The sequence below is a fragment of the Rhea americana genome, unplaced genomic scaffold, assembly GCF_003343005.1.
Source record: "Rhea americana isolate MKP2758 unplaced genomic scaffold, rheAme1 scaffold_22, whole genome shotgun sequence".
NCBI classification, from domain to species: Eukaryota; Metazoa; Chordata; class Aves; order Rheiformes; family Rheidae; genus Rhea; species Rhea americana.
In genome coordinates this window covers 7,348,622-7,372,919 of record NW_028186329.1, presented here as the reverse complement: position 1 = coordinate 7,372,919, position 24,298 = coordinate 7,348,622, and the positions used below count along the sequence as shown (strand labels likewise).

The following is a 24,298-nucleotide window of genomic DNA, read 5'->3' as shown; positions in this document are numbered from 1 at the left end:
AYGCTTCAGAAAATAATGCAAAAGTATACACAAAACCACAGTCAAAATGATTTACTTCCCATTGAAGGAGAAGCTGAATTTGAAAAATAATTTGATAAATTTGATWAATAGAGGGCACAGAAAACCAAACTGTATGTCAGAAGTTCACAATTCACTAGACGAACAGCTTTCCAAATATATCTGGGTGATGAAATGTCACACAACAGCAGAAAAAAAAATGACAACATTAGTTGTTTTGTCAGGTTAAAATAATTCATACTTTGAACCACTCTTAACCAGTAAAATTTAAAATCCCAAAGTGTAGAACTTTATTGAATGTACATAAAATTATGAACCAAAAATCTAGTATATTTTCAAAGCAATTATATGGTATATTCATAATTGCACAATCTTTATAAMCAAACAATATATGTACAGTTATTTATAGCTGTAGATGTTACACTAAGCACCTCAAAGCAAATAATAAAATGTACTGCTCTTCAAATCACAGAATATTTCTAAATATACTGCTAAGATACAAACAATACTGAACTTTCCCTTTTACTGTACCTTGCAAGTGCCTGCTTGTAGAGCAATACGCATTTACGTGAAATGCACCTGACTGCATTTAGCCATTGTAATAAAATACATTCTTTCTTCACTGTCTCCATTAACTGTGGAATCRCATAGAAGACCTGCACAGACAAAAGAAAAGATAAAACTAGGTGGTATTCTCAGAAAGAGAAATTGCAGGGATTAGTTCATGCAACAGCTTCAAGAACTGGTTCAAGATCTAAGTTTTCTGAAAGGAACACTTTATGATAAAAGTTRAGAAAGACAGGAAAGCTTTACTAAAACATTACCCTGCATCAAACCTTGCCCCACAAAYGAAAAGGCAAATCATTTCTTTACCAGTCTGTATTCTGAATTCTTCCCTATTCTCAYGCATTTTCATTTGTCCTATATTTCATTTTATGAAGCAAGGCATGTCATCTCTTCTTAGCACTTGTTTGCTTCTCAGACTCTGTAGAGGCCAGCACTCAATAAGAGGTAAACTTTTCTTCAAATCTTTTCTGAGGTATACTGGCATTTTTATACTGACATTTAAAAAATAATTGTAAGATACTGCTGACAATATTAAATAATCATGTTATAATCATGTTAAGATTACAACTATTCTGTGATTAATTTTAACTCTAAAAAGAGTTCAGCAAAAGTAAGAAGGCAGGGAAAGTCACTGCTTTCTGAGAATCTTATACATACTATAGATACCCTCTCATATTTTCACTTTTTATAAGCAACAAAGCATTGTTTTGGTTTTGCTGAAGATATTCATAAGAAAGAAATGGCTAAGACCCACTGAATCCCATATGAAAACCAATTTGGTTTTGAAAGTAACAAATGTTAACATTGATTATTTCATTCTGTATATAAATTCCTTACCTATATTGTTGGATTTCATATGTTCAGCTGGGGGATTAGTACTAACTTGCCACGTCGTTTTAACTTCCCTCTGTCCATGCCCACTACTTATGTCCACCTTCCATATTTGTGGATGGTCACTGATAGAATAATCAAATGACGTCAGAATTTGGTCATGTAGGTAGCCACAATGTGAATTTTACTGCTACAGACATTGAAGTTTATCTTACTTTTGATAGAACTTCTTGACAAGAGCTGGTCTGATTGGCAGCTGAAACACATGCTTCTCATTTAGAGGGTTTTCCTTGTAATACTTAATGCATGTTCTAAAATAATAGGAATCAACCAGTTAGTAACGTTCTTTGGAGAAATGCTTGTGCAGTACTGCATAAACCTTGTCAAAAATGAACTATATCTCCATGTTTTATAATTTCCTTTATTTTTCAATCACAAAACAAAACTGAACAGGAAGATCCACTACTGCCTTTGAAGTCTCATAATCATCAACATTAAGGTGGGCTTCCATTCTTTTTTCTCTTAAGAGTGGGTTTACTTTTAAGAGTGAGTTTACATCTAAGTAAATCTATTTATTCTAGTYATTTAAAGAGCAAAAAGTAAAAATTAAATAATTACTGTGTCAAAGGGAAGAGGTTCTCATGTTTAAACTGAAGTAAGACGGTACAGCTGACCATTATTTCCAGCATATGGTGAAGTTTTTGAACACGATGAACTTGCTCTTGTAGATCTACCAATGTGGAAATGAAGTAATCCTGAAACAGCAAAGAGCTTCCGCTATTAACTGGATACTCAGTTTATACTGGCATGGAACATGCCCTCTATACTAAAATCATCTTCCTGCTTCTTTTCAGGAGCCAAAACATTAAGAATTGCCCATCAGAGTCAGAATAGTGTCCGCATAGTCCAGTACCTGGCCTGACACTGACCCATACCAGATACCAACAAAATAATGTAAAAATAGGGAAACAATATAATGACATTTCTATAGTATATTGTCCCATCTTCATGATTTGCAATTCAGTTTTCTAGCTTATGGGAAAGAGATGACTTGTACCACACCATCAGCTAAGTGTACACTACCCTGTGCTGCTTTCAGAATAAATAAAAAAAAGAAGAAGCATCTCACCAAGTAGGTTAATGTTGCAAGTTCCTGACCTGTAAAATGAACACGAAAAATAATTAAAATTTACTAGATAATAACAGCTGAAATATAAACAGTCAGGTAATCAAATAGGGAATTCTACCACAGAAAAAGTGCAGATCAGTAGCACTGAAGACTTCTTTTTGTATTTACTGACATAATTGTCTGTTCAAAACAAGAAAAATTCTGAAAAGTGTCAGGGCAGAAGCATCAGCGCATTTAGGGCAAATGCTGCACATCCATGGAAATACAATGAAGAAACTTCAGTAGGTGCCACATATCTCGAGACAAAAAGAACCCTTGGGACAAAGAGGCTTACAAGTAGCAAAAATTACAAAGCAAACAGAAGAAAAAGAATAAAAGCAGGCTAACAAGAAAGAAATCAAGAATGAAGAGATGAAGCAAAAGGAAGTGGAAAATAAGAGYGGTAAAGACAAACCTGCTGCCAGAAACAGAAAAATATAAAGCTGTAGCACTGAAAACAAAGCCATAACATTTTAAAGAAACAAGTTAACATTTCAGAAGTCTTTCCATCCTAGCTTTTGTTTCCAGTATAAACTATAAAATAATCAAAAATCTCTCTCTAAATACCACACACCATACAAACATGGCTACTACATGTGAATGTTTTTATTTCTTCTATGCTATGTAAACTATAGAGGACAGGACAGGACAGGAAAGAGCTTGAGTGTCTTGTTTTTTCACCTAGAGTAAATAGATGAAGAAATAAAATAGTCTACAGTTATGTAAGTCTGGTATTATTCTACTCTAAATTCAAGCTATAGGTTTTTCCAGATTGACCAAAARAGGCACTCAAAAGTACAAATATTTGAAGGAAGCTACTGACCAGCACTTGAGCACACAGGACCAGAAGTGAGATCAAGGTTAATAAAAATAATTAGTTATTTCCTAGATGAAGCAACTTTCTCCTTGAGTTTTTAAACATATCAATACATCCAAGGCTTACCTATGAAAAAACTGACATAATCCTTCTTCATCTTATCCAAACCAATCTCCAAGAGCATTTGAATTGGAGTTATACCAGTGAGGGAAATGCCATCTATCTTTCCATGATAAGATTGTTGAATCAATTTACTTAGCAAACTGCTACTCCCTTGATGAATCTAGAATTCAAGAGGTTTTCCTGTGATGTAATGGTGTATGGAATATAAYGAACATTGTTTAGAAGTAAGACATTACAGAAACAGAGGCTGTGACRTAAATGTATTTTAAAAATAAAACAGAAAGAAGGGGCAATTAAATAACAAGAACTATGTCCTATTTCACACAACTCAAAGGAATAAAATTTATTGTGACTGCAAATACATACCCATGGCTGAATCTCACCACGTTCCAGSGATCTTATAATCAATGTGAAACATTCTACCAACTCTTGATAAGAACTGACACCTTAAGAAATAAGATGCAGTATTTTAATTATCAGTCTAGACTACATCTTTAGCTGTTAAGTCAATAAATATAGGTCAACATGTACCTGCAAAACCAAACTCCCTCATTTAAAGAATGACAGTTGAAATAACAGCTTGCACTGCTTTTTGTTACMTTTGTCATATTATGACTTCAACAAAGATTACTCTAAAGATGCAATGATCAAAAGAGACCACTGAATTGCAAATGACTGTTAGAAAATAGTACACAAGAAGCAGCTTRCCAGTTAACACATTTTGACCACATTCTCTCTCTATACATTGCAGTACAACACATTTTATAAATTTAAAGTGAACTATTGACCCACTATTTATCTATTTATCCTCCTAACTGCTTCCCAAATAAGAAGCAAGCTTCCACAACGTGCAGCTGACAAMGCCCTTAAAGCAGAACACAGTGCAGTCATCACAGTGCATTTTAGTTATCCAGTTTTGAATCTGCCAAGACAATAATTACAGTGATAGGAATGAAAGGGATTTAGAGGTTACATACTCCCTTCCTCAAACAGAAAAGAGTAGCCATAATCTCTGGAACAGCTGATTAGTAATGAAAAAAAAATATATTATTTGACCAAGTGTATTTGACTGCTAGTAGGACTACAAGAGTGACATAGTTTGTGCRCAGCTTTATCAACTTTTAAAATATTTCCTTCTGATCTAGTAAGTAATTTTATAGATTTACAGTTTTCAAATTTTAGAAAAGATGAGTACTACTGATTAACACCCTTTAACAAACTAATAAAATGAAACATAATATATCCTCTAGATGTTGGTGTATATTCATACATTGTAAGAAAGTATTTCACCTTACATACCTAAAATTAGCTCTTTTAGAAAAAGTCCRTCAGTAACACAACTCTGTGAAAGGGCTGATCAGACCTTAAAGCCTTTAAGTCACCAGTCCATCAAAAAAGCAGTACAGTATTCAGAAAATACAAAAACTATAGGACAACAGATGAAAAACCAAGACACTCACTTCTCATTTTGCACCAAAGTTGTTCAGCAAAATCCAGGTCTCCTCGCTCACTGAAGATTGATTTTATTGAACTGTCCACTGCTGCAGTGTCACATTTAATTTTCTGAAAGAGATGTGTTTGTCTTAAATAAAAAGAATGCCTAACATTCAAAGACCTTGCAAAAATCAAACACTCTCTAAAGATCAAAATTGGACGCAATGCTAATTTTTTCCCTCTTCCAGTCAGCAGTTTTGCATGCAAGCATACTGCATAGTAATTAGGAAGCATATTTTTATTTAAATGTGAAACTTGTTGTTTTCAGGTTTAGCACCTTGGATAGTTAGAATCATAGAATGGTAAGATTGGAAGGGACCTCTGGAGATCATCTAGTCCAACCCTCAGCATAGCCCCATATGGGGATTGAATCCACGACCTTGTTATTAGCAGYACCACACTCTAACCAACTGAGCTAAACCTGTTAGTTTTGGTCCAAGAAGAGAAGCCTGTTATTGGAAATACTTTTCATCATAGCTAGGTAAAACTGGTCCAGTATTATGTCTTTTGTCAGACTGTCTAGTAAAAACCAACTGCTTTCTTCAAGACAGTCCTTCTTTGTCTTACAACAGTCATATGAATATAGCATCAGTAAACACAAACACAGTCCAGCAAGCATTGGTATAGAATCTGATCTGTGCTATATTAAACTCAAAGATTATTGAATAACTGCTTTAACATATATTTTACTATTGTGGTCTGAGAGGCCAAAGTTAAAAAATATATATATTCTGAGAATAAAGAATATTTTCCTGTTCTCCTGATGCTGAACATGATTTTTTAGCTGATAYATAAATCATTCTACTTTTATCACAGCTTGAGACCAAAACTTTCCTCTCMATAGAAAAAAACCCAAAACCTTCCTTGCAGACTGAAAGGGAAAGAAGTTTAGTATACTAAAGACATTTGTTGATTACATTAGAATAATACTGTAAACCCCTGCACAGATAGTACAGATACACAACAGACATCATTAAATTGGCCRAAAACCATCAAAGCAGGAAACGGGCAGGAAAGGCAAATTAGTGATGGAGTGCAACAGCACAGAGGTCAGAGCAGTTTCCTGAAAGAAAGTGCGACATCCTGGGACTAACAGCTTTAGGAGATGACAGGTAACGGTTAAGATAGGGGGGTGGCAATTGGAATGGTGATACTGCAGTTCAATTTACAAGCTTTTGGTAGTGAAAAAAGAAGGGAAAGAAGCAAACCAAAACAGCTCCAGTTCTTCAAAGGCTGCCAACTGAACAACACCAAGTTACATTAAAAATATGTATAATAAATACTGTTACAACATTAAGAATTCAAAAATAGGAAGACTTTCTGAAGGTAAAAAWTACAGTGGATTTTCTATTATTGGCTAGCAACAAAACTGCTATTTTTGCCTTTAAGGACTTCTTCCACTGCTTTTACTCAGCAGATATAGAATGCAGRAGCTCCATCTTTCTTTATATCTTCATGTATATATATTTATAGGAACAAATAYATACGAGAAGCGTAGTCAAAATTTCAAACTAATAGAGTTATTAGGGGAATGACAATGACAAAGCAATTGTTTGGAAATTGCACRTACCTCTGTTTCATTCTTGTTTCCTGATGTACAGAATCCATCCAGTTTCATCTTTAAATCTAGTAGAGGAGAAAGTAGATTTCAGCACTATGAAGAAACACATAGTCAAACTAACTATACTAATCCCTCTGCACATAATTAACAATAAATACATTGCCTGGATGACTAACAGACRAATGTATGTTTAAAACTTAATTTTTTCTTATTGGCTAAGTATACAGTCAGAGATAATTTCTGATCAACTTTTRTTAAGACAAAATTTCCCCATATACCTTTACTATATTCTATTGTCTAAGCATTAACTTGTCACCCCTTATTGCCTAATCAATGCAACTGAACAAGTCATCTAAGAAATATCTGTTTTTCTTCCAAATGTATTTGTCAGAGAAWATCTTTATCAGTTTTTCCCAATTTTATCTACATACTAATTTGTGAAAAATTTACAGTTGCATTCTAACWTTTTTGGTGCATTCCTGTAGCTAATTTTCTTTATAGATTCATTTACCATGATCTTTAACTTCTAACAAGTTAGTTTTTCACAGCAGTTTTCTGAAGCAATTATTTACTTTGAGTGCTTCATTTTAAGACACCATCAAGGAACTGTTTTCCATCACCATCTAAAGGGGCATTTAGCACTTTTACAAGTTCATGTGCATTTCAAATAACTTGATTCACTGAGAACTTGCTAAATAACCTTTTAGTATAGCCAACTTTATATTGTGTTTGTTCCTAACTCTGTCAGCCTATAAAGAAAAATATTTATTTATTTATTTATTTATTTGCAAAGTACTGGGACACAGAAAAGGGTCAGAGATGTACTGACTAATCAATTTAACTACATCGTGCAGGTTATTGTAGCTTAGAAACTAGCATTTCCAATTCTAATAATTTAAGAATTGAATGTGGACTTTCCTTCTACTTTTATGAAATTTCACATCCCTCTTTCCCCCTTCCCACATAACAGRCAATAAATACCAGTCAGAAATTCCTGGACAAGTTCAACAGCTGATTCAGATTCTAAGGGCTCAGGCCACTCAGTCACACCTGTCTTCAAACCTTCTGCCAAAGCCTAAAAATAGCATCAAACACAAAACAAGCAGGTCAGCTGTTGTTTGAGGTTCTCTATATATCACACTTAAAAAATAGCAGCTTCTCCAAATTTGACACAGCTCTGCCTGCTCAGTTAACCATGAATTTAGAAACTTCTAGAATTTCCTCACTTTTGTGTTCATGATTCATTTTCTTTGTATTCAAGATTCTTAAAACTGAATTCAAAGTTTAAAATAAACTAAGTGYTTAAGATTATCTTAGAAACATCCAATGGAATTTTAAATAGAGTAAATTAAGACATATAATCACTACTGCAGAAGTAAATCTGCAATTGGATTTTCTTGTTTATACTTACAAGGAGAAACTGGAGTTCTCTATATAGCTGATATACAGGACTTCTGGGGTCCCCAGATTCCAGCGTAATGTTCTGAAAGTTCCACAAGTTTACATCAAATTCAAACTTTAGAAATTATATATCCTAAAATTTTCATTAGGGAAATGCAGATTAACAAGGTTTATAATTTAGATTATGAATATACTGTATTGCTTAAATCAGGAATAATAAACACAAYTCGAGAAAAATCAAACACATTTTCTGCTTTACACTACTTATGATGTAAGTAATGGAAAGAGTTTGAGTTTGTTTGCTTTACCATTCTTTACTTACCAGTGTGGCAGCTGAAGTCAGCGGAGGAGTCTGTAGAATCTTATCTACAGTATTCCACGTAATATCAATATATATATTGCTTTCAGATTCTACAAGTGTGTCCTCTATTGCAGCAGCTCTAATAAGTTCATACCGAGCAAAGCCTTTTGTCATTGTCTAGAATCAATATATTTAAAAAAAATTTAAAAAACACCACTACAGATTAAGGCTCCAAAATCTAGCTCTGCAAGAATTGTTGTTAATAATTCATGATGTCAGCTAAAGATATCTCAATACAAAACAGAATAATATCAAGGATGTTTTATAACCACCTAAAATATTTTACAAAACCAGTTCACACAAAGAATGACTCATGTCAGACAAACACTTTACAATACGGGAAGCCTAAATGTTACTTCCAAAGAGAACTTTATATTAGAGAATYATGTCAAAATTATTTTCTAAATATTATCTGTAAAGCTTCCCAAAACCAGAATCAAAAATTCAAAAATACAGAATTTTAAAACTTATATTTGAGGTACGACAGACTGTAAAGACCYACCACAGATGAATGATACTTGATTTTGTGTGCCATTTGGAGATCTTCTAGACTGGCAAAACAGGTTTTATCAGCTGTAGGACCTGACGAAAAAAAAGGTAAGAATCAAAAACAATATGATGCAGCCTGAATTTGGCACTTGAGAATTAATTCTCATATATTCCATTCAATCAAGTTACCATTCACGTTCTTTAGAAAACAATCATTCTTCTTGCATTTATCCTATTGACAATAAAAGTTGGTGCAATGTTAAAATTTAGTAAGAGTCAGTTACTTGTGTAAGTTGAATGGGAGCAGTTTCAATTTTCTGTTGTGCCTGATTGAAGGCAGTCCTGAACAGACATTGTCACATCACTCTATGTTGTATATACTAAGAAGTTATTTTGCACATTCCATGGGTCAAAATATCTCTTTTCTTTCACTTTTTTTTTTTTTTAATAGGAAATAGGGAGCAGTACCAAGCTGATATCACACAAAGATAGCACCAGTAATTTTCCCACTTTTCTTTAATTCTGTCTTATTCAATTTTAGGTGTAACATCATAACCAGAGAACCTTACCATCACATGTAACCATATGCAAATAGATCCCTGTGATTTTGTTTCCAGTTTTGAGAGGCTCAGCCCCAAGCCAACAAGTATGTTCAGGATCAGAGCTATCACACCTTATCCAGAGAGGAGGAAGCACAACCAGTTTGCTTATCTTCAAATGGGTCATGTTTGGATTTTGTACCATTGTATAGAGTGAAATCAACTGCCTAAAAATATGAATGGAGGAAAAAAAGTCAGATGCCAGCAAGTATTAGGAACAGCTAAATATGTCTCCTATACAGAACTTTAAATGAGAGGACAGCAACACTTAAATMCTATCTGGGCTGTTTCATAAATCAAAACATTTTCAAAAATAAAAAAAATCTGTATTATAATCCCCATTTTACAGGCAGAAAAATGAAGTCACAAAGGAGGAAGTAAGATATCATAACAAAATATATTTAATACAATATTGTAATTTAGACTAAAATACTAACATTATAATTGATTTTCACATTTTAACTAACTTATCCTTTTAACTTGCTTAAGCAAACTGGTAATCATGTTTAGTTCGATGCCTTAACATTCTAATAACAACYAAAGATCAAATCCCAACCAAATCTTAAAAAAAAGGCATCCAAAAGCAAGCACTCAAGACTCACTAAGATTTCTTTGCACACCTACACAGGCAGCCTCATTAGTCTAATGAGACTGCTCATAAGTGCTCTTGCAATACCAGGACTTTAGCTTCACTTTCTCATGAATACTTCTAACCACAGGAAGCCTTTTCCATGATGAAAAATGGCCATATCATCACTACTAAACTAATGAGCAATTTAATTTTATGGGCTCAAAATAACAGCGTTTCTGAATGCTAGGAAGAGAGACAAAACTTACARAAGAAAATTGCACTGAGTCTGTATGAGGCAAAAGTCACCCCTGCACAGAGGTCTGCAGGAAGCCATAAAAAATTTCTTAGTAATGCAAAGACCAACCACAAATCGCTTTTTAATGAGAACTTTACTTCATTTTTTTTTGGCATCAAATTAACAGCATTCTTTTTACTATTGTTTTTTATTATTACTGGTAAAATAACATTTATTAGGAGTCCTTCCATTTACTTTATTCATCTTACTGTCGCCTAGATATTGTGAAAGCAAAAGAAAGTATAAGAAAACTAGACCTTGCAGTCTGAAGTAAATATCCATGTATAATGCTCAAGTCCATCTCCAGTTTTTACCATTTGTTTGCTTATCAGCAGAAAACAATATATCTACCATGATATATCTATTTGTTTTGAGGGTATGAAGTTATWAAAGTATGAATGGGACCTTGGAAACTTACTTTGCTCTTCTAACAGAAAGAGGAACTGGTCCAGAACTCTCCTCTTGTAAAAGCTCAGAATCATAAATAGCATCATCTGCTTTTGATTCTTCCATCGGGTCACTTTCTTCCTTCTGTCCCTTTAAGAGAAATGCCCAGGTAAGTCTAAAAATTAAGGGCATATGACAATTTTTGGTGGGAATGAATTCCAAAGAACAGATTAATTTGAAAATTTCACAACTAACATACACATGCACACACTTACTGCTTTCTGCAAAATATATATCATATTGCTTCCATTCCAAAATCTTTCAGCAGGACTTTTGCTATTACCRCCAATCAAATGGATCTCTACATCTGTCTGAAAAAAAAAGAAAATATTATACATTACATATAAAGGCTATATTGTAGCAACAYTTTCCACTGAAGATTTCAAAATTAACTATTTCCATAAGCTATTTTCCAATCCCATTGCAACCATTCATTAATCTATTTATGGCAATACAGCTACTACATATTGCAAGAACTGAATCTTAAATCAACTGTGAAAATGCAACAGCCCCAACTAACCAACACAGAAACAGTTCACCTTTAGTATGTTGCTTCTATAAGAAAGTGAAGTAGATTTTGAAAAGATTCACACAAATAAATAGCATTAAAGATTTTCCAAYCACTTCTGTGTTTCAGCGACTATTAAAAGCAATTGCTTCTAACAAGCACTTAGAAAACAAATGTGCCAACAGAAGGCGCAGGTTTGAAGGTGTGGATTAGAAGCATGACTGTATCAGCTCCGTGCAGCCACCTACCTGCTGCCTGAGCAGAAGGGCAGCTGCTGTAGCAGGTCTTCCATCTCCACACACATTCCCTCACTATCCCACCACCTTCTACAATAAGCCTTACCCCTGCCATAACACTCCCACATGTACTTGTTCCTTACAATTATTTTAAACAGGTTAACAGTTAACAGCTGCAAAACTTCAGACACAACTCAGGAATAAACAAGGAGGTGAAGGCAGATGATAGCCTCTAGAAAATTGTCCCCCAGGTACTTCCCTGTCCTGAGATAGACACAGCTCTAAAAACATATTGCTGAAGTAAACTTTTTAATGTGGCAACGGCATGTATCCCAGCTGTTCGTCGATGACAGTTTGCTTGTTTTTTTAAACACGTATAGCCTTAGATTACAGGGTTGTATTTTCACATATGCATTTACCTCAAAAAGATAGGGATGTTCAGAGATACTTTTCTTTCCTTCATCATAAATTCTGGGGAAAAAAAATACATATAACATGATTTTCTCTATTCCTCATTAAACAGTAAATTTATCTGTAAAAACCAAAACATCAGTCTCAAATCATAGTTCTATATATTTAATTAAATTTTCATTTATAGTAGATGGAAGATATTTTTACATCTAGTTAATTTTGAAAAAAGTTACTAAACTAGTTCCTAGTAAAACTTCACACCTGACACTTCTATATATATATATACATATATATTTTTAAAGATTCATAGATGCTGATCAGGCAAGCTGACTGATACAAGACAAAGGCCCTCTCTCTTGTTCCAGACAAGATGAATGGAGTTTCACATCCAAGCTCAAGACTACACCTTTCCTTTAATGTATTCTTTTTACACCAGAGAATCACACAGACAGGAAAAGTGACTCATTGGTTATGTCACAAAAACAGTTAAATGAATTTATACAAAGTGGTGTCAGGTGAGTTACAAATGTAGAGAAGTTCATTACTCTTCAGCCACTGACATCATGGAGAAAGGGGCAGGATACAAATCTCCAATTTGACAGAAGCCTACATGCAACATTCCAGACTTYAGCTAGATTTGAGACTTTGAACCTACGTAACTTCAGTTACACAATTAAATGAAGCTAACATAATTTCATATTCTGACATCAATTTATTAAATATGCCTGGTTACGTATCTGCACTAACAACTATCTTAACTAAGCAACTACCAAAATCTCCAGCCCCAGCAACATCTCAGTATTTTTCCAGTAGTCTATGTCTTAAATAAGCCTTCTTGTACTACTGTTAGGGTTCTGGCATTTTTAAGTAAACTCCTCTTTAAAAACAAAATATTAGGATTGGTGTTCATGACATTGGTTTATTAATAGGAATTCTGAAATAATTTTTATACAATTGTACAGGCGCACACCAGTACAAAATCCACCGTAATTCAAAGTTCACTGTACAGCAAATCTTGCTCAGTATCATTGGAACAGCAGGCTTTCCGAATGCAGACAAGCCCTGGAAGGGTGGACACAATACCTTTAACACATCACTCATCAGCTGAAGTGCCTTAATTGTCCGTTTATCCAATTTCATTGCAAGTTGAAAATATGTTAACTTAAACCAAGTTTTATTTCACCCATATATTACTTCTTCTTCAAGATTTTCTACCAGAGACTTTTAAAAATTTTTTTTTCTTTTGCTTGAAAGTAGCAAAAAGTTTCAAGCATAACATTTTGTGCTACATTTTTTGGGGGAAGGGAGCGTCTCGCCAAGGATACAGGGCACAGGTATAGCCGAAAAACACTATTTTTGGCATCGTGCAAGCTGGGAGCCCTCGGTGCCAGACCCTGGAGACGCGGCGGCGCCCCAAGGCCCGGGGCCCAGGCGAAGGCCGAGGTCCCTCACACCCACCCTTCCAGCCTCCACAGCCCCCAGCTCTGTCTGACTGACGCCCACGCCTCGCCCTCGCCCTCCCAAGCCGCTTCCGAGTGACTTCGGTTGTCAGTACTCTCTTTTTTTCCCTTCAAAATGCATTTTAAGCCAGCCTCGGTACTACGATTAACTTCTTCAATGTCCTTCTCTATTCGCTTAATAAAACTGCCTGGATAAGCGACCGGAATAGGCAAATCCCTTCCTTTTCGGGAGCTCGCAGCCTGAAAGTCTGTCAGGGGCCGCGAACGCCCGCGCCGAGGTGGACACGGCGCCAACGGCCGCGCGGAACCGCGAGGGCGCCGCCGCCTCCGCGCCCTCCTCGCCACAGCCGCAGCCGCAGCTCCTCCGGGGCGGCCCCGGCCCCGGCCGCCGCGACTCACTCGAACAGGCGGCCGTAGAGCTCGGCGGCCGCCGCCGCCCGCCGCCGCCGCTCCGCCATCGCCCGCCGCAACCGAACCGCGCGCCTCGCCCGCCCGCCCGGCGCTACATCCAGCGCCGCGCGGCCAACGGCGCCGAAAAAAACCGTTCGCCCCCGCCCAGGCGCCGATTTTATTCGGTTTTAGTCTCGAGGCAAATGTGCCCGTGGAAAAAAAAAAATCGCCTCAAAAAATTTCTAATTTTTGTGACACTCGATGACCCCTAGTGCCGAATCCCTCCGCCAGAAAAGAGTCCCCCAGTTTGGGAGGCGGCGGGGAGCGGAAGAGGCGCCCGAGGCGGGAGAGCTGCGCCCCGCGGGTCGCGGCGCACACGGCGGAGGCGCGGGCCGAGGCTGGGGCCGGGCCCCGGCCGGGGCGGCGGGAGGCGGCGGGACGGGTGCGGAAGGACACTGCTTAAAGCCGCGCGGTCGCACCGCGTCCTTCCTTTTCCGGTCGGGGCTGCGGCGGGGACGGGAGGGAGCGTGAGAGGCTCCGCCGCCACCATGGTGAGGCGCGGCCGCGGGGGGCGAGCGGGGCGCTGCAGTCGGCGGGCCGGGCGGGTGGGTCGGCCGGCCGGCCGGCCATGTGCCGGGGTCGCTGGCAGCCAGGCCTGGCGGGCAGAGCCGGGCCGCCGGCGGGCCCCGGGCTCGAGGCGTGCGGCGCCGGCCGCCATTTTGGAGTGGGCAGCGCTGCGGCTGCCGCGTGGAGCCGGCGCGGGGAGGCTGCGGCCGGGGCCTCGCTCCGCCGCCCGCTGGAACTCGCTCTTCTCCTCCGCAGGGCGGGGTTCGGGCCCGCGTAGGCSCCTTGCTGGGCTCCATCGTTCTTTTTCCTCATAGCTTTCCTTTAAGCAAAATACACAAGATAGAATGCAGGCTTCTGAGGCAACGTTGGGTTATTTTTTTTTCTTTTCCCGTTCTTGTTAATCTGAAACAGACTTTAAAGGCCTTCACCTGGAACCAGATGGCAAAGGAACAACTCTTCTTGTTAACGTGATTCAGCTTGTGATCCTTCCTTTACCAAAACTGGGCTTGTTGCATGCTTGTGTGGCAGCCTCTGCCCTAACTTCAGGAGTCAGTGTCTTGCTAGTACCTAGTAATGGGTACATAGACAGTATGTATTACTGTTATTTGGTCAATTATATAGCATAGATTAAATGTTTGAAATTAATTATGYCTTTTTAGTAGGAAAGGGAAGGAAGATATTTTGGTAATGCCATGAGCTACTAAAGGCAATCACCTTAGATGCTAAGGTGCTCCTTTTAGAAGGTTGCTACTGAGCCCAGCAGGACGTTTTGCAACATCTTATCAGCTTTTCTTGAAAGGAAGCTGGTATTTGCAGTTAACTTCTCCCTTTAGAAACCTTGAGGCACTAGATACTGTTCAGAGAGTCCAGACTTCACAGAAACTTTACTGATACTAACTTAGCTTTCTTGTWGTCATTGTGAGCCTGCGCATTGTATTATGACAAGTTGGTTGCAACACTTAAGATGTTTAATGTAATCTAAATAATAAGCCTGTAGTGAATAAACATTTCTTTAAGTGAATATTMTTGCTATGATGATGTAATTTGCGTCTTATCCAGTGTTCAGTGACAGTTGCCTGCTGTCAGCATGCTGGCACTGTTGAATTGAAGACACTTCTATTCTGAGCAATATTTGATGTCTTTGAATACTAACAGTTTGCTTAACTAATACTTAAGAATTTTTCTTTCTTCTTAAGGCTTGTGCTCGACCGTTAATATCCATCTACTCTGAAAAGGGAGAAGCMTCAGGCAAAAATGTCACCTTGCCGGCTGTATTCAAGGCTCCTATTCGCCCTGATGTTGTGAACTTCGTTCATACTAATTTGCGCAAGAACAACAGGCAGCCTTATGCTGTCAGTGAACTTGCAGGTATGGTTTGCACATAAAACATACAGGAATAGTTGTATTAGTGGTTGGTTTTAATATAGATAGGCTAAAATACTAACAAAGTTAGAACTGAAATATAAGAAGCTATATTCAGTGGGACTTTGTATAGAAAGCAAGAAAACTTCTGATTTACAAYGCTTTGCTGCCTTTTATAAGGTTTTGGAGGTTTCTGGGCTCTTATCAGAAATGTGTATTACTGAAAGTATTGTCGCACCTAGGTTCTCAAATAGAATTTACCTTCTTTGCAAGAAGAACCACAAAATGTCTGAAATTTAGCCTGTTGGGCTGAAAATCATGGTGCAAAGGTGCATGTTATGGTCATTGCTCTATGCTGACTACATGATGCTTTTATCTGAGCTGCTTGTCAAGAATAAACTTGTATAATTGAGCATTTGTTAGTTATTTCAAAAACTAGCAGCTGCAGATACCTACTTTCAGAGAAACTTGTGCAGCAATATGCATATTCAAGCTTATTTTTGAAGGTAATTCACATAACCATTTTAATCCAGTAGTAATAGCAGTACCAATTCAGGCCTCCAGACTGGGGATCAAGCTTAGCCATTGGTGTGTTAATATACTTGATTCTGACCTAAATGTAYCTTTGATATAGAAAAGAGTTCATTTACTTGATCAGGATTTGTTGTGCTGAAATGATGAAATTCCACTTCATTGGTCCGTGTTTCTGAACTGCATGATAACAGTGGAAGTTCTGATTGTTGGCCTTCAATTCTGCATTTCTATCACTAGCAAAAATTGTGCTGTTGACACACTCTGAATTAAAATCTTGCGTTTCAGGTCATCAGACCAGTGCTGAATCTTGGGGTACTGGGAGAGCTGTTGCTCGTATTCCTCGAGTAAGAGGTGGTGGAACTCATCGCTCTGGCCAAGGTGCCTTTGGAAATGTATCCTTTCATAGCTGCCATTTCAATTGGGTGTAAAGCTGAGTTCTTAAAGGAGAAAAATGGTACTTTAAGTATCTAAATGTGCAATGTAATTTTCTRCTTCTTGAGGTGATGGCTATCGAGCAATTTGGACAACACAGATTTTAAGATGACTGTAATGTGATCAGTAGCTCCAGTATGCAAACACTGGAGAAGAGTTAATTGATTTCCACTGGAGGAATAGTGGATGTTTCAGATCTTAAGATGCATAGAGTCTTGCCATGATGTTGTAATTTGCGTCTTACTCTGTGCTCAGTGACAGTTGCCTGCTGTCAGCATACTGGTACAGATGATTGACGAGCGGTTAATGCTGAGCAAGTATTAAAGATTCAGACTGGAAAAAGTAGTTTGAGAAAGGTTATTCTTAACTGTAGATTCATAGATGTGTCGTGGAGGCCGCATGTTTGCCCCAACCAAGACTTGGCGACGCTGGCACCGTAGAGTGAATACAACTCAAAAACGTTATGCCATCTGTTCTGCTTTGGCAGCATCAGCTCTTCCAGCGCTGGTCATGTCTAAAGGTGGGAATTCCAGTGTGTTCATTTTCTCTGGAAATGTTTGCTTGCAGTTTTGCACTGCCTGAGCAGTATATGTGGTTACTTGAAATGTAACTAAATCTATAAAATATAACTCAATTCTCATTTAGAGTTTAGCATGCAGTCCCATTCTTTAGTAGATGAGTATTTTTGTATACTGCTTAAGGAAAGTACTTTGAGGTTACATAGAGTTGGATGTCAGGGGATCTTGCAGTGCTTTTGTGTCCATCACTGACATGAATCTTGTCTTGCAGTTCATGGTAACAAATCAAATTTTGAATCACAATGCAGTTCAGTTTGTAGAAGCCAAAATTTAGAACTAATCTTTACTCAGGTATAGCAAATATTGTTTGAAGCAGGCCAGTAAAACTGCATTGAAACTTCAACTACTTTAATTACTATATCTCCATATTAGATACTGAATTTCATTTCCACTGTCCTTGATTTTTTTTTTTTAATTCATTTCTGAACACACACGACAATATCTTGCAATCTGTATGGCCAAGATCAATGGGTAACTTAGTGTATTGTAAAATTCTCATTAGGCCACCGCATCGAGGAGATTCCAGAACTTCCTCTGGTTGTTGAGGACAAAGTTGAGAGTTACAAGAAAACCAAGGAAGCTGTTCTTCTTCTTAAGAAGCTTAAAGCTTGGAATGACATCAAAAAGGTGAGCTGCTGCAAGTATATTCTCAACCCAGGTCATTAGACTTTGCCATTACTATTTTATTCTAATTCTAAGTAGTTCTGTTTTGATTTGATACCACTAAAAATTCATTGATAACAAAACACAAGAAACTGTATAAATCAGAGTTTAAGCCATCAAATTAAATTCCTTAGTATGCTACTTTACTTTCTCGGCACTTTCTTCATTTCACTGTTGCTTAACAACAGTAGGCCAATTTTCTTAAGAATGATGAACTTTCACTGGTCCGTGTTTCAGATAATCARTGATGACTGTGAAGTTCTGACTAGGTGGTTTTGTTGTGCCTTACTATAAGAATTTGGATTACTTAGACTACTTAAAGGTTTCATTTCTGTATAGGTTTATGCCTCCCAGCGTATGCGGGCTGGAAAGGGTAAAATGAGGAACCGTCGTCGCATCCAGCGCAGGGGACCGTGCATCATCTACAATGAAGACAATGGTATCATAAGAGCTTTCAGAAATATCCCAGGTAATTTTAAATTTGGGTTATATTTACTCCTACTATTGGAAGAATATGTCTAGAATGATGAGATTCCACTTCATTGGTCCGTGTTTCTGAAACACATGATTTTGTGGAAGTTCTGACTTCTCATTTAAATAATTGTCTTCTGATTTGGTGATGTTGAAGATGTTTGTCAAAATGACAAATGATTAAACTATATTTGGAGCATTAAAATGAGATTTTATCCTGGAAGAAGACTGATCATTTTGGGTGTGTGCATGTGTTTTGTTTGTGTGGGTTTTTAAGATTTTTTTTCCTTAATGTGTACGTAATTTTAACATAAAGCTAACAAATCTRTATCTGTTTCTGTGTACTTTCTGTTCAATTGATCTCTTACCGTCCGTGAATTTAATTACAAATCCAAGGAGGGTTTTTGTTGTTCTTTTTCCTACAGGAATTACTCTTCTTGATGTAAACAAGCTGAATCTGCTGAGACTTGCTCCAGGTGGTCATGTTGGGCGTTTCTGCATTTGGACTGAAAGTGCCTTCCGCAAGCTGGATGATCTATATGGCACCTGGCGCAAAGCTGCTACTCTGAAGAGTGACTATAAGTAAGCATAGCAAGCGTTTGATGCAGCTAAGTAGGTTAAAACAAACTTGGAAAATTACCTGTTAGTGTCACAAATTCTTCTAAATTCCTATTTTWATATAATTAGCTATGTTTTCTTTTTATCATCCAACTTACTCTGTGAATGTTTGTTTCACAGCCTGCCAATGCATAAGATGACCAATACAGACCTTGGAAGAATCCTGAGAAGCCAGGAAATCCAGAAGGCGCTACGTGCTCCAAAGTAATAATTTTTATCTAACAAATGCCAAGTGCAATCTCTTTATTAATTGTCAAGTGCAAGACTTGAATGAGTGCAGAAATCTCAGTATTTCAAAAAATAATAGTAATAATATCAGCAGCACTTCTGACTTCTCAATTTCTGGTGCATAAATAACAGGAGTTACAGTTCCCCTAAATCAAATTTTAGAGAAGGTTTTACAGACCTTGATGATTTGTGAAATTGTGTCACTTAGCTAGATCCTTGTGCGTTGGCTATGCTTTTTCTCTGGCCTTCTGACAACATCATGAAGCTTATTTAAAAAGTTAAACTTCTAAAGCTTAGTGAAGGGCTTAAAAAATACAGTAAACAGCATTCATAGTATGCTAAAAATGTCTCTATTTATAGGAAAAAGATTCACCGTAGAGTCCTGAAGAAGAATCCACTGAAGAATCTGAGAATCATGATCAAGTTGAACCCATATGCCAAAACAATGCGACGCAACACCATTCTGCGCCATGCCCAAAATGTAAGAATGCAGGTAGTATAATCTAAAACATTAAAATCAATTCTGTATGTGTGACTAATCTTATTTTTTTTCTTTTCCAGCGCAAACTCAAAGAGGAGAAGAAAGCAAAGGCACAAGCAAAGTTTGCAGCATAAACACAGTGCAGTACTTCACCACTTAAGTTCAGAAAACTGTACTGTGGACTTAAAGCTAATAAATTCTATTGAAACAATTAAATGTTTTCATATCATTTTCGACACATGTTTTGTTGGAAGAAAAATGAAATTCAGCAGCCTTATGGAGTTGAAAAATAAAAGTAGCACGTTCACATTATTGTAAAACTGCAGTGTAGAAAATGGTACTTGAAAGTAGCCATCACATCAAAATTCTCTGATTATTTAATATAGGCTGTTTTATTTCTTAAAACAATGTTTGTTACTTGCCATCCCATGCACTTGAAATACCAATACATTATTTCCTACAAGCAGTGCAGGAGGAAAAGCTTTTTCACTTTGATTGATAATGATATGCTGTGAAATGATAATAACAATTTGTATTTTGTTGTTAAGGTAGAAAAAAAAACACAAGTAATGCAGAACTTTGCATTTAGGAAAAGCTAGCAGTATGTTATTTTGTAGATAAAAACCATTTGCAGCTTTCATGGTCTCCTGGCATATTTAAATTTTTAAATGAGAAAGCACCTTTGTAAGGATAGTATGGAAATACCCTGCAAACAATGTCTTTTTTTTTTCTTTTTTTTTTTTTACTTACTAATCCAGTTATTATAAACTTTTCTGTGACTTTAGATACGAAGTTTGCTTCCTGATTTTGCTCCATCTTGATCAAGTTTTAAAATGGAAAATTAAGAGTAAAAGGATAGTCCTGACAGAGAAGACGGAACTTCTTTAAATAGTATTGTCTGGATTTTAGATTTACTTTATGCCTGAATGTGCGTCATATTAGTGTTTCTTAAAATGTAAGTATTTTGACTCTGAAACCCATTTATGCAAATACAGTTCCAGACAGATCTTTACCCAAGTGTGCCCAGGGTAGAAATAGGATTTTTTTTTTTTATGAACAATATAATCCTGTGAGTTATAATATGTTTAATTTCAAAGGGTCAAGCACTGGCTCTGAATTTACAGGAAAATTCTTGCTCAAGAACYGCATAATGCGGGAAGCACTGATTATTAACAGTAAACTACAGTTGGCCACAAGGTGGCAGCTGGTAACTAGCAATGTGTTCCTAACCAACCCTTTCCTCTTCAGTTTCACAATGATTCTGTTCTAATAGTGTTGTGTTTTTTTTTTTTTTTTTTCCTGTGATACCAGAATAGGAAGAAAGATAGCAAGATAYGAAACTACTGTTTCTGCAAGTTGCCTTCATTACAGCATTACTCTTTATAATGCAGCCAGCTTCAGTAGCAATTGGCCACCCGCTTTGCTAGCTTGCTACATAAATGTAAGAAAAGACCATCCTCATGCTCGGGTGTCATGCTAACTAGGAACAAATGGAATTGGGTTATAATGAATGATCACATGAATGGGTATAGAGTTGACTTTAAGAATTAGAAAATGATTAAAATGCCTGAAGCCAGAAGCAGGATGGCCCTTTTTTTATTAAATTTCCAAATGTAATGGTAGCTATCAGAACACAAAACTAACAGTAATTCTATGAGCACCTATTACAAAAAATAATTTTTTTTTCTATCCTTCACCATTTTGAAACAATTAAAACTTTTCAATGGAGGAAATGTTATGATATAGAGTGCATCTTCCAGTTTCTATTAAGGCATTTTATGCAAGAACTCTTYGAGTTACAGTGGAGACTACAAAATATTTAAAGATAGCAAACACTGTATCAGTTTATGAAAGCTCAAACATAGCTTGCATTTTATTTTAGAACAAGAAAGTTGATAGTTATGTTCAGTGTTGATACTCCATTTACTGCTAAAAAGTATTAATTCCTTTTAGTACAGTAAYAAGCTGACAAAGAAGTACTAGTAAAATGCTTTCATGTCTGTAGTCTTAAAGCTGAAGCTAATATCTGAGTCAAAGTATTTAGTTTTTACTGGTGGAGATTMCTAAGCAAGTAAATCAAGTTCAGAGAGGAAATGAGATGTGATTTGCGATGTGCTCCCTTCTGTGTGCCTACTTTTTGCTGCTGCATCACTTCTGCCACATTCTAAAACCTTGCAGAAAGGTTTTACAGGCTCTGCTGCTAAATTGAGTGATCAGTGTGAGATTACTGACATCCTTTGAGGGAGAATCAATTATTTATAGAAGCAGATTATGTAAGAAATCTATATTTGAGAGAAAATGTTAGCAAGTTTTAAGTGTAGCTAAGAAAATTCYGTGTTATCCTAACTATTTTTTTAAMCTGCAGCTTGCATTCTATGCTGTCAGATGGAAACTGAAAGAGTGGACAGATTTCATTTGCTAATTACTCAGATGTGCTTGGTCAGAAAAGCTGGACGGCTAAGCTACGTAGTCAAACTAATAATAATAGTTTGATAAGGAAGAAAAATTCATTCATTAATGTAACATTCTCAATTTGTTTACTGTGAAAGTTCAAATGGCATATGATGACTTCAGTAATTTTCCTACTTCTTATTCCTCAATATTTGTATTGATATACAATTGGGAAAATTAAAGGAAAATTAAATACAATTTCAGCAATTAGAGCAATTTGGAAGAAAGTCAGACTTGAACAGTTTTTTTTTAATGATAAGTTAGTTTTTTTTAATGTTAATAAAGGGACAGCCTTTCAACTGGCAAATGTTTTCTTATYAAAAGTTGGTGGTTTGCACATGAATTGTTCCTTTAAGTTATTATTTCACTTAACAAAACTTAGAGCAGCAACTTTATATCTTGAAAATGTAATAGTATGGATCTGTAAGGAAAATGTGTAAAGCAAGATACACCTTATTTTTTTATTACGTTRGATAGTTTGCCAGATCTTTTCTCCTTTGAAATGAAATTTCAATCTTTCTCTTTTGGCAGAATTAACTGGCATAGGATTTAAGTGAAACCATTCCTAATCTGTTTCATGTCACAAGGACAAACCAGTAACTTGAATCACAAAGYGGTTTTAGCTATTCTGTATCACCTTTCTTTCCCTACTTTTCCTCTGCCCCTTTCCTTCAACTGGTATCCAAGGAACTATGACCTACTTCCTTTCTGATATAAAATATTGTCAATTTTCCATCTATCTTGCATCTCAGAAAACTTTGTTTTTGCAGCAGTCTGGGCTAATTCTTAACACAGCAAGCTTTCTTCATGCTGAATAACTGATTTTGGAGAGGCTGAAAGGGCATGTAAGCCAGCAGTGATGCTATCTTTGGGTATTTCTCTGTGCTGCCACTTAAGTTCTGGTGGACAAACTCATGGAGACAGTATTTCTAGGTAGCCTTAGAAAGCTCAGTGTAAAAGCAACCTTCCTGTGTTTTTCAGAGTCTGAATGTGTTTCACTTTTGCTATGATGCTGCTTAGAGTAACACTGGACTAGTAAACTGTCAGTGACACATACAGCTTTGGAGAGTAAGGAAGAATGGAGAAAACTTGCTTTGTGGAAGAACATCTTGTTTTTAAACATTCCTTTCACAGAGTATCTGGGGCTGGAGGGGACCTCTGGAGCTCATCTAGCAGCATCACCTGGAGCAAGCTGCCTGTGACTGTGCACAGTCAGATTATGACCATCTCCATGGGTGGAGGCTCCACAATCTCTACGGGCAATCTGTTCTGGTGTTTTAAACACYCCTGTGGTGAAGAAGTGTTTCCTTCTGTTTGAGTGGAATTTCACGTGTCTGGGTTCTTGCYCCTTCTTTTCATTAGAATCTGTTGTGTGTGGTGGGATTGAGACAATTCAGCTGTCAACATGTTCGCCCTGCTCTGGAAATCAGTGAATACTCAACGTCTTGTGTGATGATCCTGGACAGACTTACCCTTCCGTAAGCTATCAAAATCGGCATTTGTAGTATCCGAAAATTTCAAGCTCTTRTATGGAAAATGGTGCTCTGCTTATTGTTAGCGCAGTCTGAAGACTAAAAAAAGGCTGCTCCAAAGCATCTTACTGCTGGAAATGGCAGTTTTCAAAGAGGTGCTGGAGCTGCAGCGGACTTCTGGCTCACGAGAAACCTCCCCTGACGCCCGTGCCAGTCACCTGAAAGCAGAGCCGGTAGGTAGCTGCGCGCCCAGCCACGGCCCTCTGTGAAGGGCCGGGGGCAGCCGCTGGCGCCGGCCCTCGCCTCAAATAGGGCCCTGAGCCCGCTCCCGCGGCAGCTCCGCGCTCTCAGCAGCCGGGCCCAGCCCAAGGAGGCCGCGGCACTGCCCCAGGTGAGCCCCGAGGCGGGGGGGAGCGCACCTTTCCGCGGAGGTGGCAGGTACCGGCAGCCGAGGGCGGGCGGGCGGCCGCAGCTCACGCCGCGCCTCCTCAGGCGCTGCAAATGGCGGCGCGGTGACGTCACGCGGAGGCTTCGCTCGTCCCCGGTTGCGGCGCTTCTGCCCGCACTCAAGATGGCGCTGCCCACTTTCCACGTCCCCCTTTCCCGCCCGTGCGGTCACGTGGCCGCGCGGCCGGCGGGGCGGTGTCGCGGCGCAGCGCCCCGCGCCTGAGGAGAGGCCGCGGCGGCGGGGCCG

The 24,298-nt window shown here is 37.9% G+C and overlaps 2 protein-coding genes and 5 non-coding genes across 8 annotated transcripts; 6 read left to right on the top strand and 1 right to left on the bottom strand.

Annotated features, from left to right (window-relative positions):
• Positions 1 to 36: 36 nt before the first annotated feature.
• ZWILCH (zwilch kinetochore protein) lies at positions 37 to 13,991 on the bottom strand. Of its 2 annotated transcripts, XM_085305441.1 has the most exons (18): positions 13,757 to 13,991; positions 11,906 to 11,957; positions 10,958 to 11,053; positions 10,714 to 10,832; positions 9,400 to 9,596; positions 8,844 to 8,923; positions 8,303 to 8,458; positions 7,991 to 8,062; positions 7,561 to 7,654; positions 6,589 to 6,644; positions 4,985 to 5,087; positions 3,891 to 3,970; positions 3,528 to 3,684; positions 2,546 to 2,574; positions 2,035 to 2,171; positions 1,632 to 1,727; positions 1,423 to 1,541; positions 37 to 674 (listed from the first exon to the last, which is right to left on the bottom strand). In XM_085305441.1, the coding sequence occupies exons 1-18, from the start codon at positions 13,813 to 13,815 to the stop codon at positions 583 to 585; spliced, it is 1,794 nt and encodes a 597-aa protein (XP_085161567.1). In that variant the 5' UTR covers positions 13,816 to 13,991; the 3' UTR covers positions 37 to 582. The 2 variants fall into 2 exon arrangements, with proteins under 2 accessions (XP_085161567.1, XP_085161568.1); XM_085305442.1 differs by lacking the exon at positions 13,757 to 13,991 and having other exon boundaries at positions 10,958 to 11,049; positions 11,906 to 11,941.
• A 211-nt stretch (positions 13,992 to 14,202) lies between these two features.
• RPL4 (ribosomal protein L4) lies at positions 14,203 to 19,897 on the top strand. The gene is made up of 10 exons (XM_085305443.1): positions 14,203 to 14,298; positions 15,511 to 15,682; positions 16,496 to 16,602; positions 17,024 to 17,162; positions 17,723 to 17,847; positions 18,223 to 18,352; positions 18,780 to 18,936; positions 19,093 to 19,176; positions 19,561 to 19,681; positions 19,762 to 19,897. Exons 1-10 carry the CDS (start codon positions 14,296 to 14,298, stop codon positions 19,813 to 19,815), a joined length of 1,092 nt encoding a protein of 363 aa, XP_085161569.1. The 5' UTR covers positions 14,203 to 14,295; the 3' UTR covers positions 19,816 to 19,897.
• Positions 15,342 to 15,442, top strand: LOC146595648 (small nucleolar RNA SNORD16). Its single transcript, XR_014895916.1, has one exon. It is a non-coding gene; the product is annotated as a small nucleolar RNA SNORD16 (small nucleolar RNA).
• Positions 16,346 to 16,417, top strand: LOC146595647 (small nucleolar RNA SNORD18). The gene has a single exon (XR_014895919.1). It is a non-coding gene; the product is annotated as a small nucleolar RNA SNORD18 (small nucleolar RNA).
• On the top strand, positions 16,859 to 16,958 carry LOC146595646 (small nucleolar RNA SNORD16). Its single transcript, XR_014895915.1, has one exon. It is a non-coding gene; the product is annotated as a small nucleolar RNA SNORD16 (small nucleolar RNA).
• Positions 18,086 to 18,152, top strand: LOC146595645 (small nucleolar RNA SNORD18). The gene has a single exon (XR_014895921.1). It is a non-coding gene; the product is annotated as a small nucleolar RNA SNORD18 (small nucleolar RNA).
• Positions 18,402 to 18,472, top strand: LOC146595644 (small nucleolar RNA SNORD18). The gene has a single exon (XR_014895920.1). It is a non-coding gene; the product is annotated as a small nucleolar RNA SNORD18 (small nucleolar RNA).
• Positions 19,898 to 24,298: the final 4,401 nt, after the last annotated feature.